This window comes from Xenopus laevis, chromosome 3S, assembly GCF_017654675.1.
Source record: "Xenopus laevis strain J_2021 chromosome 3S, Xenopus_laevis_v10.1, whole genome shotgun sequence".
Classification (NCBI taxonomy): domain Eukaryota; kingdom Metazoa; phylum Chordata; class Amphibia; order Anura; family Pipidae; genus Xenopus; species Xenopus laevis.
Genome location: NC_054376.1, coordinates 108,775,524 through 108,792,216, shown reverse-complemented (window position 1 = coordinate 108,792,216; position 16,693 = coordinate 108,775,524). Strand labels below are relative to the sequence as shown.

The window sequence follows — 16,693 nt, the reverse complement described above, 5'->3', positions numbered from 1 at the left end:
TAGGTTGGTGACTGCTGGTCGGTGCCTGGTCCCATGTTATTAGAGCAGCTTGCTGTATAGGAATAGTTCCTTCTGCAGTGAGTATAATATTCATGATTCCAAACTGTAAACATACAAAGTCCCAGCCTGCCCTTTTCTGAGTTTGGCTTTAAAAGGAGCAAATGGTTTTGTCTTCAATGGGAAAAGGACTGTATTGATTAGATTAGATTCAACTTTATTGTCATTACACACGTATAAATACAGGGTAACGAAATGTTGTTTAGCATCCAATCAGTAGTGCAAGAAGCAGCAAATGCAATATCTATAAATATACATATAATATTCAATATAGTACAATGTACCGTAAAATGCAATGTAATTTCTAGTAGATTAAGTACAAATAAATAGGGAGCAATATGAACAGGTGTACGATTGACAATATAAAAACGAAAGTATTGAATTAAATACAAACATGGTTATTGGGGAAAAAAAAAGAGAGGAATCAATGAGAATTTAAAATATTTGGAGCTTCAATGCAGAACAGAGTTCAGAAGGGACACTGCTGTGGGAAACAAACTGTTCCTAAACCTACTGGTTTTGGTCCGAAGGCTCCTGAAGCGTCTTCTGATGGAAAGGAGCTGGAAAAGTCTATGAGCAGGATGCGAGGGGTCACTACAAATACTGCTAGCTCGACGTAAGCATCATTTCTTCTGGACATCCTCAATAGCAGGTAGTGGGATCCCTGTGATGTATTGGGCAGTTTTCACCAACCTCACCCGATCGGCGACAGAGCAATTCCGGTACCAAACTGTAATACAGTTGGTTAGGATGCTCTCAATTGCACAACGGTATAAATTACCCAAGATGTCAGCCGAAAGATGATTCTTCTTCAATGTCCTCAGGAAGAAGAGTCGCTGATGGGCTTTCTTAACAAGGCTGGAGGTGTTAAGTGTCCATGACAAGTTCTCAGAGATATGGATTCCAAGGAACTTGAAGCTCGTGACATGTTCAACAGTCATACCATTAATATGGATGGGTTTGTGTGTGTCACCCTTCTCCTTCCTAAAGTCCACAATAAGCTCCTTGGTTTTACTAGTATTGAGGAGCAGGTTATTATCAGTGCACCAAACAGCTAAGTGCTGAACCTCTGACCTGTCCTCTGATTCATTGTTGTTTCTGATGAAGTCCGATCACTGTGGTGTCATCTGCAAACTTAACGATGGAACTGGATCCATACATAGGCTTGCAGTCATGAGTGAAGAGGGAGTAGAGAAACGGGCTCAGCACGCAGCCTTGTGGTGCACCAGTTTTGAGTGTGATGGTGGTGGAGAGGTGGTAACCAGACTTAACATGCTGGGGTCTATTAGTCAAAAAATCCATAATCCAATTGAAGAGGGGGGCATCGATTCCAAGATCCCTAAGTTTAATGATTAACTTGGAAGGAACAACAGTGTTAAATGCCGAGCTAAAATCGACAAACAGCATTCTAGCATAGGTGTTCGTATTTTCCAAATGTGAATTCGGCTCAGTGCATTATAAACATCTGTAGATATAAATGTAGGGATCTGATGATCAGGAGAGTATTCCGTTTTGAAAGCTTTTTCCAAGTTGTCCTTATCTAAAATGGGCATAAGACATTTAGCTCATCCAAGAAGGACAGATCCATAACTATTGATTTTGAATTACCAGACTTATAATTGTATATAAACGGCCTGAATACCCTGCCGGGGGTTGGAATTAACAAAGTGCTCCTCAACCTTCAGCTTGTGCTCATCCTTATCCTTCTTAATGTCCTTCTTCAGATTAGCTCTGGATGTACTATAGGCCTGTGCATCTCCCAATCTAAAGGCCCTGTTGTGTGTCCTCAGCAGCAATCGCACTTCACTGTTCATCCATGGCTTCTGATTAGGATATATAGTAATCTGTCTCTCTGTGGTGACGCCATTAATTATAATGTTGATGTATTCTAATACCGAATGGGTATAAGAATCAATATTTATAAGGGAGCCACAAGTAGCATTAGAGGCGAACCTACTCCAGTCCGTATCTTTAAACCTGTTCTGGAGTTCCGAATCCACTCCCACTGGCCACACTTTGATAGTTTTCACAGATGGTTTCACACGGTTAATGAGTGGACTGTATTTAGGTGTAAGAAACGAGGAGAGGTGATCAGACTGCCCCAGGTGGGGGTGGGGTTTTGCTGTGTAAGCTGCAGCGATGTTTGTATACACATGATCCAACATTTTTTCACCTCTAGTACTGCAGGAAACATGTTGGTGAAATTTGGGAAACACTGTTTTGAGGTTTGAATGGTTAAAATCACCAGCCACAATAAATGCAGCCTCTGGGTGAGCCGTTTGTTGTGTGCTAATAGCTGCACGCAGTTCTTTCATAGCAGATTTAGCATAAGCATCCGGGGGAATATAAACAGCAGTTATAATTCTAGAAGTAAATTCCCTCGACAAAAAAAACGGTCTACACTTCACCATGAAGAACTCCAGGTTAGCTAAGCAGTATGTTCCAATAATGACAGCATTCATACACCAAGCTTTGTTAATATAAATGCACAGTCCTCTGCCTTTTGTCTTACCAGAGCCACCTGCTGTTCTATCCGCCCCGAAAGTGTAGCGTCCGGTAAGCTCAATGGTATCATCAGGCACTCCATTGTGTAGCCATGTTTCTGTGAATACCATGACATTACAGTCTGTAATTATTTTATTGTGGGTGATCCGAAGTTGTAACTCATCCATTTTATTCGCCAGTGACCGCACATTAGCGAGGAAAATGCTGGGTAGAGAAAGCCGGTGTGGTTTTAGCTTAGCTCTTAGCCCTCCTCGTACCCCTCGCTTCTGTTTGCGGTCTCTACGCCGCCTGCGGCGAACACTTGCAACCGGCCGAATCAACCGCGTAGCATCGGTTGTTCTACTAAGCTCAGGGATGAATCGGAGGGAAATGATAATACAATCGGATTTTCGTAAACCGATAGCCAAAAGCTCTTGTCGGGTGTAGGATGTTAACGATAAGCTGTTCAGAATGAACAGTCCCAAGATGAGCAGGAATAAAAATGATAACTTGCAAAAACTGAAGAGACACTGAGCCTCGCCATGTGCACGCGCCGCCATCTTGGTCATTGGTATTGAGAATTTAACATTAAAAATGTTTAAACTGCACCAATATACTGTTAACATACTACTTTTTTATTAAGTGGCCCAGCTACTCCATCATAAAGGATAGTATAAAATAAATAATGTAGAAAGATAGTTTGCTGTGGCCTTCATTTATCTTTGTGGAGTTTTTTTTAAATACCTTTTTGTTCTGTAGCTCCCCATGAAATGATTTCCAAAATACTTAAGAAATTAAAACTGAAGATCAGTTAAAAAGTGGCTAAAATGTAACATGCTTAAAGTATATTTTAAGGTGGATTTACCCGTAAATGCCTAAATGACACACAAACCTGTGGTCCAGCAGCAAGTGCAAAGTATTTTTAAGAATTAAATTCACTGTTGCTGCAATTTTCCTTCGCCAGGTGCAGTCATATAGGTGATAAAATAGGAAATGCAGATACATATGTTCTTTGTTGTTCATCTTAGTTGCAACTCAGGCTTTATGAATGATAAAAATAATACAGATTGTAATCACATACCAATATGAATGAGCTATTTTTTTTATTTATTATATTGCACAGACTGGTTCTTGGGAATGAAGATTCTGATGCAAAAATAAGAATGACAAACATTGCAAACCACAAGCAACATTCTAAGAATTTTTTTGTTAAAATAAATGAAATATAAAATGATTCAGTTTGGAAACTTTTGGGAAATTCTACATCTTTTTATTTTTTCGCCTCTATATAAGCATTGACCATTCTTATACAGTATTTGACCCCCATGTTTTGGCTATGCCTGTGGCTTTTATTTATTTATGGTATTTTGCTTTTAGAGAAAGGTAAAGAAACAGTTTAGCAAAACATTCTGCCACTGGCCTTGCAAAACTGGGTTTTACTTCAACCCAGGCACATCTTGAGTTGTATCACTTTCTGTGTATTTGTCGTTTGTCCTACTAGGTGTTATAAGTTTCCTTCTACAGACAAAACGTGATGATTAATTATATCTTAGTTTGGATCAAGTACAAGGTACTGGTTTATTTTTACAGAGAAAAAGGAAATCATTTTTTTAAAATTTTGATAAAAATGGAGTCTATGAAAGACGACCTTTCCTTAATTCTGAGCTTTCTGGTTAACAGGTTATACCTGTAATTTCAAAAATAAAAATTCACGAGCCTGACGATCAGTAGCTACAGCTATATTAATATTCCAGTCAGGACCACCATCAGAAATCGCAGGGCCCCATACAACAACATTTCCTGGGCCCCCTGGGCTGCACCCACTGCAAGCCCCACCTACAGGTTCGCCCTCCCCACCACACAGTAAAAACACAAAAAAATATTGGTGGCTAGGGTTCCCACATGTTCATAAAAAATAAAAAGATATTGGTGGTCAGGGCCCCCCATAAAAAAACACTTGTGGCCAGGGCCCCCCATTAAAAAATATTGATGGCTAGGACCCGACATGAGAAAAAAAAATTGGTGTCCTAAATTGATGGCCAGGGCCCACCCCCCACATTATAAGAAAATTGGTGCCTATGATTAAGTGTCCCTGTGTGGCACAAAACGCGTCAGGCGTTATTCCTTTTTAGATGTGATGTAAAATAAAGTATCATATTTTATATATACTTTCTGGCTCTTGGAATCTACTGTCGTTGGATTTTCCGGATTGGTGCCTGCCTGATGTGATTTGTTGTAAGAAAATTGGTGGCCAGGGCCCCTTAAACGTCCATGCCTTCCCGAAGTCAGCAGCTCTCACAAAGATGGTGGGCCTGGCTAATAAAGTAGGTGTGGCCGGGGCCCCCTACAACTCACCCCCCTGTCCCCCCCTGATGGCTGCCCTGATTCCAGTACATAGGTGGTGATGCATAAGTAAAGTGAGAGTCTACAGGCTGTATTTACCTCTGATCTGCAAGTATATTTGTGTGTTTTGTGCAGTAACAGGGCTGTCATCCCAATGAATCAGGACTAACAAGCAAAGGATAAAAGCTAAGGAGGAAACACTTGATAACTGCTACAGAAAAACAAAGCTTTGTTCAGCTGTTTGAACCCTACTCCGGGCTGCAGTTTTATTCAGCCACGGAACACGAGCAATACACCCTCTCACTCAACATTGGCATTAATCTCATGATGACTTTGTGGTGATACTTTCCTCTTTATCCTTTCTAAGATTTCACAAAGCTCGATGCATTAAAATGCAGTAGATATTTAATCCTGACCTTCTAGCAGTTCATAAAACACAGTCGTTGTCACTCCAAGGGGGTAACTGAGGACATATCGTTGGCTTCAGCTTATGTCTATGTTCCATCTTATAAGCATTTCATTATTATAAGCATTTCATTATTATAAGCATTTCATTATTAAAGTGAGTAAAGTGAGACTGTCCCTTTCCAGATTTGAAAAAGAACATGTTGATATGGCTTTAAAAACCAACCCTGTGTTCTAAAACAACCCCCCTTGCCTTAGCTCATCACCCTGATATTTTGATCAGCAGCAGCTTCTTATAGGTGGACTTGACAAAGTCACTGAATAGGCTGGGGCACTGTTTACATTTTCCTTCTGGCTGATCTGCTATTTACCACTCCTTAAAGTTTGACCCTCCTGAGAAAGTGCTGGGAGAATGACCAAATGCAGAAATAGGAAAATGGGTTGGAACTATGAGGGGTATTTACTGACATTCTGGAGGTAAGGGCAAACAAAAGCAGGGCCTTATTGCTCATTTAAACGGCACCGGCTATGCGCTACACCCTGGGCCAGATATAAAATCTGACGTGTTTCAGTGCATAACTCCAGTGGGCACCTGGCAACCTTAACTTTACTCCCTGCCATAGGGGAGAGTAGGGGAGAAGGTAAGTAGTAGGTTCGGTTCCACCTGTTGGCATTCTCTAACTTGCGTGCAAAGTAAGGGAAATACCAATGTTCCTCTGCCCACCTCTAATGAACATAGTACTGTTCATCACAAAGACAGTCCTGTATTCATGGGGCAAACACAGATCTTTGTATTTGAGTGCAGAAACTTTTATCCAGGATCAGACTGGCTTATTGGATACCAGGAAAAATCCAGCTGGCCTCCAATTCTATTCTAAACAAAATTAAAAATGGCTGAGCATACTGCTGTGGAATGGACAGCCATTTAATTTTTTTCAACGGAGGTTCAGCCAGATTGACATTGGGCAGCAAGTAGTGGGTGGGGGAGTGGAATATGGTGTGACAGTGGGCAGGGGTGGAGGATTTTGATGCTGCTGATGATGGGGCCTTGACTTGGGTCCGAGTACCCCAATCTGACATTACCTATGGTTAATTAGTATCAGAAAATAAATATGCCAAGGTCCGAGTAAGTTCACAATCCTTATCCAGCTCAACCTGTATCCCTTCAAGAAGAGTCCTGTGCGGGTCAATTTTTTGGGACCCGTACCCTACCGCAACCTGCAATCTGCAACCCAGACCCGCAACCCGCATTCTTAACCGCTTGGACCCGCTACCCGACCTGCAAGTACCATCAAGAATCAGGAAGTGCTGTCATTGTAAACCAGAAGTGACACCATCAGAAGTAGATGTGATCAGAAAAAAATGAGTAAAACAGGAAGTGCTGTCATTGTAAACCGGAAGTGACATCATCGGAAGTAGACGTGACCTGAAAAAAGGAGTAAATATCGCTATTGAGAAGACCCAAGGCCCGACCCGTAAACCTGTAGAACTGCCGACCAGCATTTATACCCGGACCCAGAACTGCTACCAGCAACCCGCAGGTTTTTGCAGGTAACCCGCGGGTACCACCCGATACCCGACCCGCTGCAGGACTCTTACCTTCAAGTCTGATTCACAACACCTGCAATATGAGCCAGCACCAAAGGCCCAGGAAACAAAACAAAGAGAATATATAGTGTGATATAACGGCTCTTTTTTGTGAATCATTAAATATACCACGTCTGTAGACCCCCTCCACCTGCAACGCCACCGTAGCGAAAAAACCCTTTATAGGTGGGTACTCACAAACGTTATCTTTCACAACCTTGCCTATTACCAATGGTTAGTAATGGGACGAATCCAACCCATTTTGCTTCACCGGAAAATTTGCAAAAAAAAAATTTTCAACATTTTTTTTTAAACGCATTGGAGTCTATGGGTATCTTTTTTGTAGCAATATCTGGCAAAAAATTTCGCTCATCGCTACCTTTGGTCATTTTTCTTCAGCAGGGCGCAAAGTGCATAAGACAGATTGTGCCTATTTTTGCTCCTTGAACCCTTCCCTGGGTTCAATGTTTATCATCCATTTTTTATCTCGTTAGCTAAACCCAAACACATTGTTGTTTTCGGGCAAAACCAATTTCATTCTGATGAAACCGTTAATTTAAGATGTATTGATGTTTTCTTTTAAATGCGTGTGTGATGTTTAGAGTGAAAGATACTTGGATTCTTGTGTAGCTTCTTAGCCTTGAGTGTATCAATGCGAAAAAACGTGGCTGAGGACTGAGCCAATGCTCCGTTATATGGTTTGTCTCTGGGGCACAGCTGTTATTTCCTCCCAACTTTTTTCTTTTAAAGAAGTACTTGTTTTTCTCAGGGCTGGAAAGTTGAGCTTTATTCCCATTTCTCTAAAATATATTTCATGAAGCAGCAGCAATTGACACAAAGCCTTTTGTGTAGTGAAAAAGGACTGTGCTATAAATATAAATATATTGTTTTTATTGGTTAACACTGAGTGTCTCATCTTAGTGAGGGCTTTGCATACTCTTATATCGCCTCCTGTAGTACATGCGCAGTGCAGGACATGCTGCTGGTTCATCAGTGCAAGGATACAGGGAGCCCAATCTAAACATTGTTCCCCACCCCTTCAATCCAACAATTCTCAGGTTTCAGGCTAGAAATAGGCAAGATTTTATCTTTATTCTCTCTGTAGCACTTAGTAGCTGGAGTGTCGCAGGGATAGTGGAAGATATTCAAAATTTACCAAAAAACAAGATTTGAGAGGGATAAAAAATGACTATAAACGAGAACAACTTTTTTCTTTAATCATATTATTTGTCCTTGATCGCTAGTAAGTCCCCTGTATTGAAAGAAGGTCTGCAGACTTCTGCTCACTTCTAAAAAAAAACACAAAATTTGCCTTATGAAGAACATTTACACTGCAAATTTCAGTTGCACATAGTGAGATTTATAAGGCCTGCTGGAGGTGACGTATTTTCATGGCACAAATGTAATGAGTTTTTCAGTAATAAGCTTTATTACATACACAGCCCACTGGTGCAACCTATAAAATGTACACTGGCACTTAGGTGCCTTATCACTCCTGTGCATTAGGAGAAGCTATATTAACTGCAAAGAAAGGAAAAATATTTGCAGAAAAAGGTTTGTGATATGCATATTTTATTAAAGGGCATATTGATGCATTTAAGCTGAATGCCTAGATAGTGTGCAGAGCCATTTTTTTGTGAAAGAAAGGACATCTTAAAGGGATACTGTCATGGGAAAAAAATGAATCAGTCATGTGACTTGTGCTCTGATAAACTTCAATCACTCTTTACTGCTGTACTGCAAGTTGGAGTGATATCACCCCCCTCCCTTCCCCCCCCAGCAGCCAAACAAAAGAACAATGGGAAGGTAACCAGATAGCAGCTCCCTAACACAAGATAACAGCTGCCTGGTAAATCTAAGAACAACACTCAATAGTAAAAACCCATGTCCCACTGAGTGTACCCATAATGATTGTTGCTTTTTTCTATGCAAATAATGTGTATCTGACTTTATCCAATAAAAAATTCAAGTTACAAAAAAAAAAAAAAAAAACCCATGTCCCACTGAGACACATTCAGTTACACTGAGAAGGAAAAACAGCAGCCTGCCAGAAAGCATTTCTCTCCTAAAGTGCAGGCACAAGTCACATGATCAGGGGCAGCTGGGAAATTGACAAAATGTCTAGCCCCGTGTCAGATTTCAAAATTGAATATAAAAAAATCTGTTTGCTCTTTTGAGAAATGGATTTCAGTGCAGAATTCTGCTGGAGCAGCACTATTAACTGATTCATTTGGAAAAAATATTTTTTTCCCATGACAGTATCCCTTTAAACTAATGTTTTTAAGTTCTTGGCTTATCTTTGCTGAATTTCTCCCCAAGGTTTCATCACGTATAACTCATGTTCCTTGGTATTTCTCTTGTACTCATAAGGCATCCAGATGATTTTCATAGACATTTGATTTATGTGCTGTTATTTCCTTTTCTCAACAGTTTATTGAACCCAAGTCCAACGTTGCCCCCTACGTGCCCGATGTTCTCTGCTCCATCCAGTCCGATGCCGACATCTTCAACTTCCAGCGACGCTTCTCCAGTAAGGTCCGTTCCTTCCACCAATATATGATTTTTCTACTGGACCAAGAAAGGCCTGAATATGATAAGGAATATGATAAGGAGGGGTTATCTTATTTATTAGGATATATTATTGTGCGCACTTTATTCTCAGTATGTTTTGCTATGTGCTCTCCTGCCAACCATAGGGGCAAATTTACTTTAGGGAGAAGTGACTAAAGCTGGGAAAAATTCGCCAGCATGATGTCGTGTGGGGACTTCGCTTATTTACTAATGGACGCTGGTGTAAATTCGTTGGAGAAGGAGATAGACTGTAGTGCTACTTCGCACTCTAACACCAGGGGAATTTTCGATCTGGCGAATGTACGTAACTACGCAAATTCAGTAAGATGCGGATTTTACTGAACTTTACCTCTTGCGCCAGACTTACCTTCGCCACCTCAGACCAGGTGAAGTGCAATAGAGTAGATTGGACTTCCCAAAAAACGCTGGCGACTTTTCATTTTTCAGGGTGATAGGCTGCAAACGATTGTACATTTTTTTTAGGGTACCCAGCTTCCCCCCTACATTTCCTAACATATGGCACCTAAACTATACACTGGGCTCATGTGTAGGGCAATATAACAACTCTATTTTCTGTTATTAAGGTTCCCTGGACTTGTGTAATGTAATGTATTTGCTGTAACATATACAGTACATCCATTGAAATTTAACTTCCCGCCGTATGCAAATTAGCCAACGCTAGCGCAACTTCGCTTTGCTTGCGTAATTAACGCTAGCGAAATGTCACCATCGTTCAGCGCCCTGGACGCAACTTTGTGAATTAGCGTTGTCCTGGCAAATTTTCACCTGGTGAAGTGTGTCGATGTGAGTGAAGCCATTGCTGGCGAATTTCCGGAGGTTAGTGAATTTGCCCCATAGTGTGCCGACCACCAATGTGTCATTAAAGGCTGATTTTATATGCCAGTAAAGGGGGTATGACACACAACAAAATTAATCGGGAAAAGGAATCAAACTTTACAAAAGGCCTAAGCTTTTTTTCCTGTAACGAGAAGCTACGGTTTGCATAAATAATGTGGTTAGGAACTGCCATGTTGGATAAAGCGTTGATGTAATCCCTATAAACAGAGCCATCATTATTTTTTTTACACTATATTGTCTTTTTGTTGTTGGGCAGGAGCCACACACATTTATAAGCCAATCCTATTCTGCATCTGTGTATATACAGCATGGATCCTCTGGTTTCTTGTTCAGCTTTATATATCCATATTTAATGGAGAGGTTAACCCTTTGCTTTATAGGGTTCTTTCCACATGAACCAAATGTTTCTACTGTGCTGCGAGAGAAATGAGTGATGTGATTGAGACTGAAGGTTAGTGCTTAGCTCTGGGTGTTTCTCCTGCTCCTGTGCTTATTCCACATGCTATATCTCTAGATCATTCACAAGACCCACTTATTCCCTGTATAGTATGTGACAGGTCAGCTTTCAGCACTTCAGCCAGTAAAACTGGGAGGAATTTCCAGTCCCCTTAATGGCAGATTATACTGCTTGGAATGAAAGCGGAGAAGCAGCTACATTTATGGTCAGCCATTAGGAAAGTGCATAATGTTAGATTTTAACGTCTGCGATACTAACCATTTATTGCAGGAGTTGTAAAATTTCTGTTTTTTTTATACTGTAATCTTTATTTGTATTGCTTTTCAGACTTGTGACATTGGAGGTGTTCTATGAAAAGGCATTTTGTGTTTGTCAAATACCTGTGAATGCGCCTTAGTTAATTGCAAGCTAAGGGAAAGCTGAATGATGCTCTTGATTCTTTGTAGAGCCACTGTTATAGCCTGAGCTGTGTGGGACCCCAATATGTACCCGCTGAGAGCAGGGACCCTTGTCTGGACCCAATGACAGTTTGGACTGACTAAATAAGTGCAGTGATATTTTGGGTTATTGCCATCCGCAGAAGATTAATCCCAACTACTTAATAGTGGACATTGGACCTCTGTAAGCATTGTTGATGTATTGTCCTTGCCAGTGTTGGACTGGGACACCAGGGGCCCACCCAAAAACCTTAGACAAAGGGCCCACTCTCAGTACTATTTTTCTTCCTTTCCTCAATCAACCTCTATTCTCCTAGTCTCTTTTCTTTACATACTATAATCTATTATTCCATCTATTTAGCCTCTTTTTCTCATAGAAATAGGGAATGGCCATGAAATAGGACAAAAGTTTAGCAGCATGAGGCCACTGACACCTTGGCCCACTTGGACTTTTCCTGGTGTCCCGGTGGGCCAGTCCGACACTGGTCCTTGCTGTAATCTTGGTGAAGCCATAATGTGAGTAATCTGTGAAAATGGCATGAGCACTATAATATTCTCTTGGAAATACCGGCTTCTCTTCCTGCAATTTTCAAAAAATCCCCAGAATGTGGAACAGGAAACAAAAGCGATATTTCTGACATGCTTTTTCAGTGGTAGAATATACGCCCTTCTCCCTTTAGTGAAACCGTATCAGCTCATGTGGCTTTGGGCATTGGACAGGTGCCAGCAGATAGAGTCTAGCTTGGGATCCAGTCGCATGCCTGCTCTATAATACCTGTAAACCTGCCATGCACTTTTTCACATACCCATAACAGGCATAAATTGTGAAGGAAACGACAGACACCAGAGGGGTAAAGAGAGAGCTCGGGAATGTGCTGTTGGCCTCCTGCCACACTAGCAGGCCAAAACAAATGAGTGAAGTATCGCAGCTAGTTCATGCCTTTGAAATGTCGGCAGGTTTGTTGAAGGTTATGCCGGTGACTGGAATGATCTGCAAGGCATTCTGAGATGCCAGCGATGCATCATGGGTGAATTATACATAATGACTTGTACTCGACAGAGAAAAGCTTTCCATTACTCCTGTGAATCTTCTGGCGTGAATATTATTATTATTATTAACATGTATTTATATAGCGCCAACATATTGCATAGCACTGTAGAGTAAATATGATTATACAACTACATCACATGAATTACATACATAGAATATATGGAGTAACAAACATCACAATCAATACAGGTACAAAAGGTGAGGAAGGCCCTATGCATAGGCATACAGTCTAAAGGGAAGGCAGTAATACACAAGGTGTGGGAGTGGGCAAGATCGAATTAAGTGGGTGAGAAATGTGGTACTGTATGTGGTGTTGCATTTGGTAGTTAAGCAGAGTGAGGGTAGGCTTCTCGAAAGAAGTGCGTTTTAAGAGATTTCTTGAAAGCAGAAAGGTTGGGAGAAAGTCGGACAGACCGTGGGAGAGCGTTCCAGAGGAGGGGTGCAGCCCTTGCAAAGTCTTGAATGCGAGCATGTGAGGAGGTAATGAGAGAAGAGTTGAGTAGCAGGTCAGTAGAGGAGCGTAGTAAGCGAGTGGGTGAGTATATAGAGATGAGTTCAGAGATGTAGGGTGGGGCAGAGTTATGAAGTGCTTTGAAAGTCAGTGTCATTAATTTGAATATGGCCCAGTGCTGCTCTGACCCTCTAACAGTTGCCCATGGCCTACATCCCTGAATGTTTCTCAGCCTTTCCAACCTGCCATAAGCCATCAGCTTTGCCTTGGCTATATCTGTTCCCCAAGGGTGTGTAACTGGCAAAACCTGAAACACTTAGGGGCCTTTACACGTGAATCAAATAATCCATTAGAAAGTCAGCCTTTTTATTTTAACAAGCTGTTCTGGCTGTGTATGCCCCCTTATTATGTTTTCTATAATGGAATTGCCAGCTATGGTGTTTGGACTCTGAATAATAAACCTTGACCTGTGGTTGATATAATACATATAAATATAAAAGACAATCCAACTGAAATGAACATCATATACTTAAAAAGCAGGTTTTTACCCTGTAATTTAGAGTATTAATAGAATCAAAACAATAAGATCAGGTGATCATGTCTCACCACATATTCTCCTCCATCATGGTTCATCCTTAATCTTTCTCAATTACTTAGAATGTTAGGGGGTTATTTATTAAAGTCCAATTTTTTTTCTGATTGGCCTTTTAAAGAGGAAAACCTCTTTACATTCTTTTTTGATTCATTAAACCCCAATGGTGTTAAAAGTCAGAATAAAAAAGTACTCCAACTCAGACCTGCCCAGGTCATTTAGAAGTCAATGGCAGATGTCCTGTGGACATTTTGAAGATATCCTGATATGCCCTCGTTTTCGTTCAATAATCCGAAGATTTTGTGGTTTTTGGGTGTCAAATCCGAAAAGAGTCAGTTTTCGTCGACAAATCTGAAAAATGTGTACGATTTGAATTTTTTCACGATTTTATCAATGTTTTTTTTTTCCTGCACAAGAAAAATGGATTGATAAATAGGGGGAAGAGGTCCGTGCGGATTTGAGTGGAGAAGTTTTCAGAAAACTTTTGGATTTTGATAAATAACCCCCTCTGTGTTAATGTGTTCATTTCAACTGTGAATATTGGTCAACATGTCTCCAAAGAGATTGTAACCCTCCCTCTGTTATTGTTGCTGTTTCTGCATACACCGCACTGGTGGAAATGATACAGTTCGGAAACTTTGAGGTTTGGTGATTTCCAGCCTTAACTAAATGGCACTGGTATTTACTGCAATCGCTTACATAAAAGCAGCCGTGGAACACAACCACCAGAACCAGTGTCTAACCAAAATCGTGACTCGACACATAACATGCTGCTCTCCAACTTAACAATATTTACTTATAAATTCAATTCGGAGTGTTTTTGTTTCACCGTTCATTTCCCTTTCTTCCTCTTTTTGTAGATGAGTCACTTCCCTGTGTCTCACCCCTTCTAGCTCTCTGGTTTCTTGCTCTTCTCAGGATAATAAACTGCTATATGCTGACTGTGTCCTGTCGATAATATGCCAGATAATGCCACCAGAATGACATCTTATATTTCCCCTTAATCATTTTACTGTTTAACTGACTCAAGTTACAGTCATTCGGAAATAAATACTGCACAGTGGAAATAAAAGATGTGGCCAGATATACAGGAACCAGTACTTATTACTGTATGCTCCCATTAAAGGAAAAGAGCCACGTCTGAAAAAATTATTATAGTGCTTTTTCAAGTCCTTGTTTTTTAGTATTGCTGGTGGATATATGGAGCAGTTGTGCTGCTAGTGGCCCTTGCTCATGCTCCAACATGGTAACACACTTTACTACCAAGCTCCACCAGTCAACATGATGCCTAACTTTTCCCTGCTCCAAAATCTGTTTCTATTTTACTCAACTGTCATTGTAGTTCAGTGCAGCACAAAGATTTTAGTGGGAGCACTTACTGTCATCGGACATCCACAGGCTTCAGCGTTCTACACGTCTACCGCCATCCCATGCAGTGTGTCCATTTCCTTAATAAATACAAATAGCGGAGCACCATGGAAGCCGGTTTAAAATAGTAAAAAAGTGAAAATGTATTTAAAGCACATTAAAATATCCAAAATTACAGCAGCATACCAAAAAACGTAGCTGCCCGCTTGACGCGTTTCGTGGCACCCAGCCACTTCATCAGTACAGACCTTACTGCTTTTTACAAAACACCGGTAAGGCCCCATCTAGAATATGCGTGTGGTTTTGGTCTCGAGCAAGATATTAATGAATTTGTGAGTGTCCAACGAAGGACAACTAGCTGGTTAAGGGTATTGAAAGTCTTATTTATAAAGAAAGGCTGACCACTTGGGGTTTTTAAAACTGGAGAAGAGGTTCCTACTATGTATAAATATAAAGGGGAAGTTTCTGGATGCACACCCTGGCCCTCCAAGTAATACGTCTCCCCGGTGCACAGTGATGGAGATATCGACCACCTCTCTTCCAATATGGCACAAAGAAGTCGCTGGCACACAAGGTAATGCTGGCAGGGTGAGCCCTTGCTTTAAGTTTATTGCAGCATGCAACGTTTGTCAAGCATATACTGTAGGAACATAATGCACGGAGAAATTTAAAAGCTTAAGCAACTAGCGTGACATAATGAATGGCGTGACAGCAAGCGCATATTAAATTAATTAAGCAATTAAACCCGGGCATGGGGCAATAGAAAAATAGAAATCACCAAAAATTAATTTGCTCAAATAAAGTTCATAGTCCAAATTCCGTAACAAAAGTGCCAACCAAAATAAGTAGACCTAAAAATAAAATGAATGTCCTTTAGAATGAAGTCCAAGCTTCACAGCCTATTTAGTATCAACAAATGTCATGAAGATCCAAGTAAAAAATACATCCAAGAGAGGTGATAATGGTGATAAACAGGAACAACGTAAGTTCTTTAGGCAAAGGCACAATAAAGTAGCAACTAGGTTAGTAACAATCTCGGCAATAAGTTGACACTTAAAAGGAAACGTTCAAACTGATAACGTTTCTATCTTACCCTGTACGAGGGAAGGAAATCTGTCTCTAAGGTGATTCCAGCAAGCTGCTTATCTAAAAGGCAAAATAAAGCAAATAAGTACAAAAAGCAAGCCATATTGAATTCTTCATTTAACCCTTTCGGGTAACGCGATTGCAGGAACCAATTCCAGAAACACTCTCTCTGCAGTTAAGATTTCTTTTTGTCAGTGACAGGTTTAAACAAAACTTTTTCTAATATCTGCCATCTAAGTTGAGACAGCTGATGTCCGTGCATAAAAAAAAAATGTTTTGCCAATAAAAACTCAACCTTAAGTTTGTCTATTTTTTTTCACCGCTGTCTTAACCCATGACTGTGGGGCAGGAGGTAAAGGATGGTAAGTCCGGATATTAGATTTATGTTCATTGAGCCTTCATTTCATGGCTCTACTGGTCTGATCAATATACACCAAACCACATAGACATTTGATATATTACACTACGTCCTTTGTGTCACACTTGAAAAAAAACACAGATCATAGTACTGAAGTGCTGGTGTGTAATAGAACTACCTGGGATGATGGGACTACTCATTATGTCACGCTAATTGCTTAAGCTTTAAATTGCTAAGTGCATTATGTTCCTTGACAAAGGGGATTTACTCCGAAATGTTGCACGCTGCAATAAACTCACCCTGCCCGCATTACCTTGTGTGCCAGCGATTTCTTTGTAAATATAAAGGGGAACCACAAAACAAACTGAAGCTTTATTCACCAGTAGGTCCTTCAAACAAACACAAAGGCGTCCATGGAGATTAGAAGTAAAGTGGTTCCATCTTAAGGCTCAAAGATACATTCGATGGTTTCAAGAAGTGGTTGGATGTCTATTTAGCAAGTAAGATTTTCAAAACAAAGTTGGTTGAGTGCCTGGTCCAGTTGCCATCTTGGAGGCAGGAAGAATATTTTTTTCCTCCTCTAAGGCA

At 40.6% G+C, this 16,693-nt stretch overlaps 1 protein-coding gene across 2 annotated transcripts in view; it reads left to right on the top strand.

Annotated features, from left to right (window-relative positions):
• arhgap26.S (Rho GTPase activating protein 26 S homeolog) overlaps positions 1 to 16,693 on the top strand; it is a 318,698-nt gene that overhangs the window by 285,322 nt on the left and 16,683 nt on the right. Inside the window, exon 21 of one of the 2 annotated variants that reach the window (XM_018256176.2) lies at positions 9,307 to 9,406. In XM_018256176.2, coding sequence (XP_018111665.1) covers positions 9,307 to 9,406 — 100 coding nt within the window. Of the gene's footprint in view, positions 1 to 9,306; positions 9,412 to 16,693 lie in introns of both variants that reach the window. The other variant, XM_018256175.2, reaches the window with a different exon arrangement.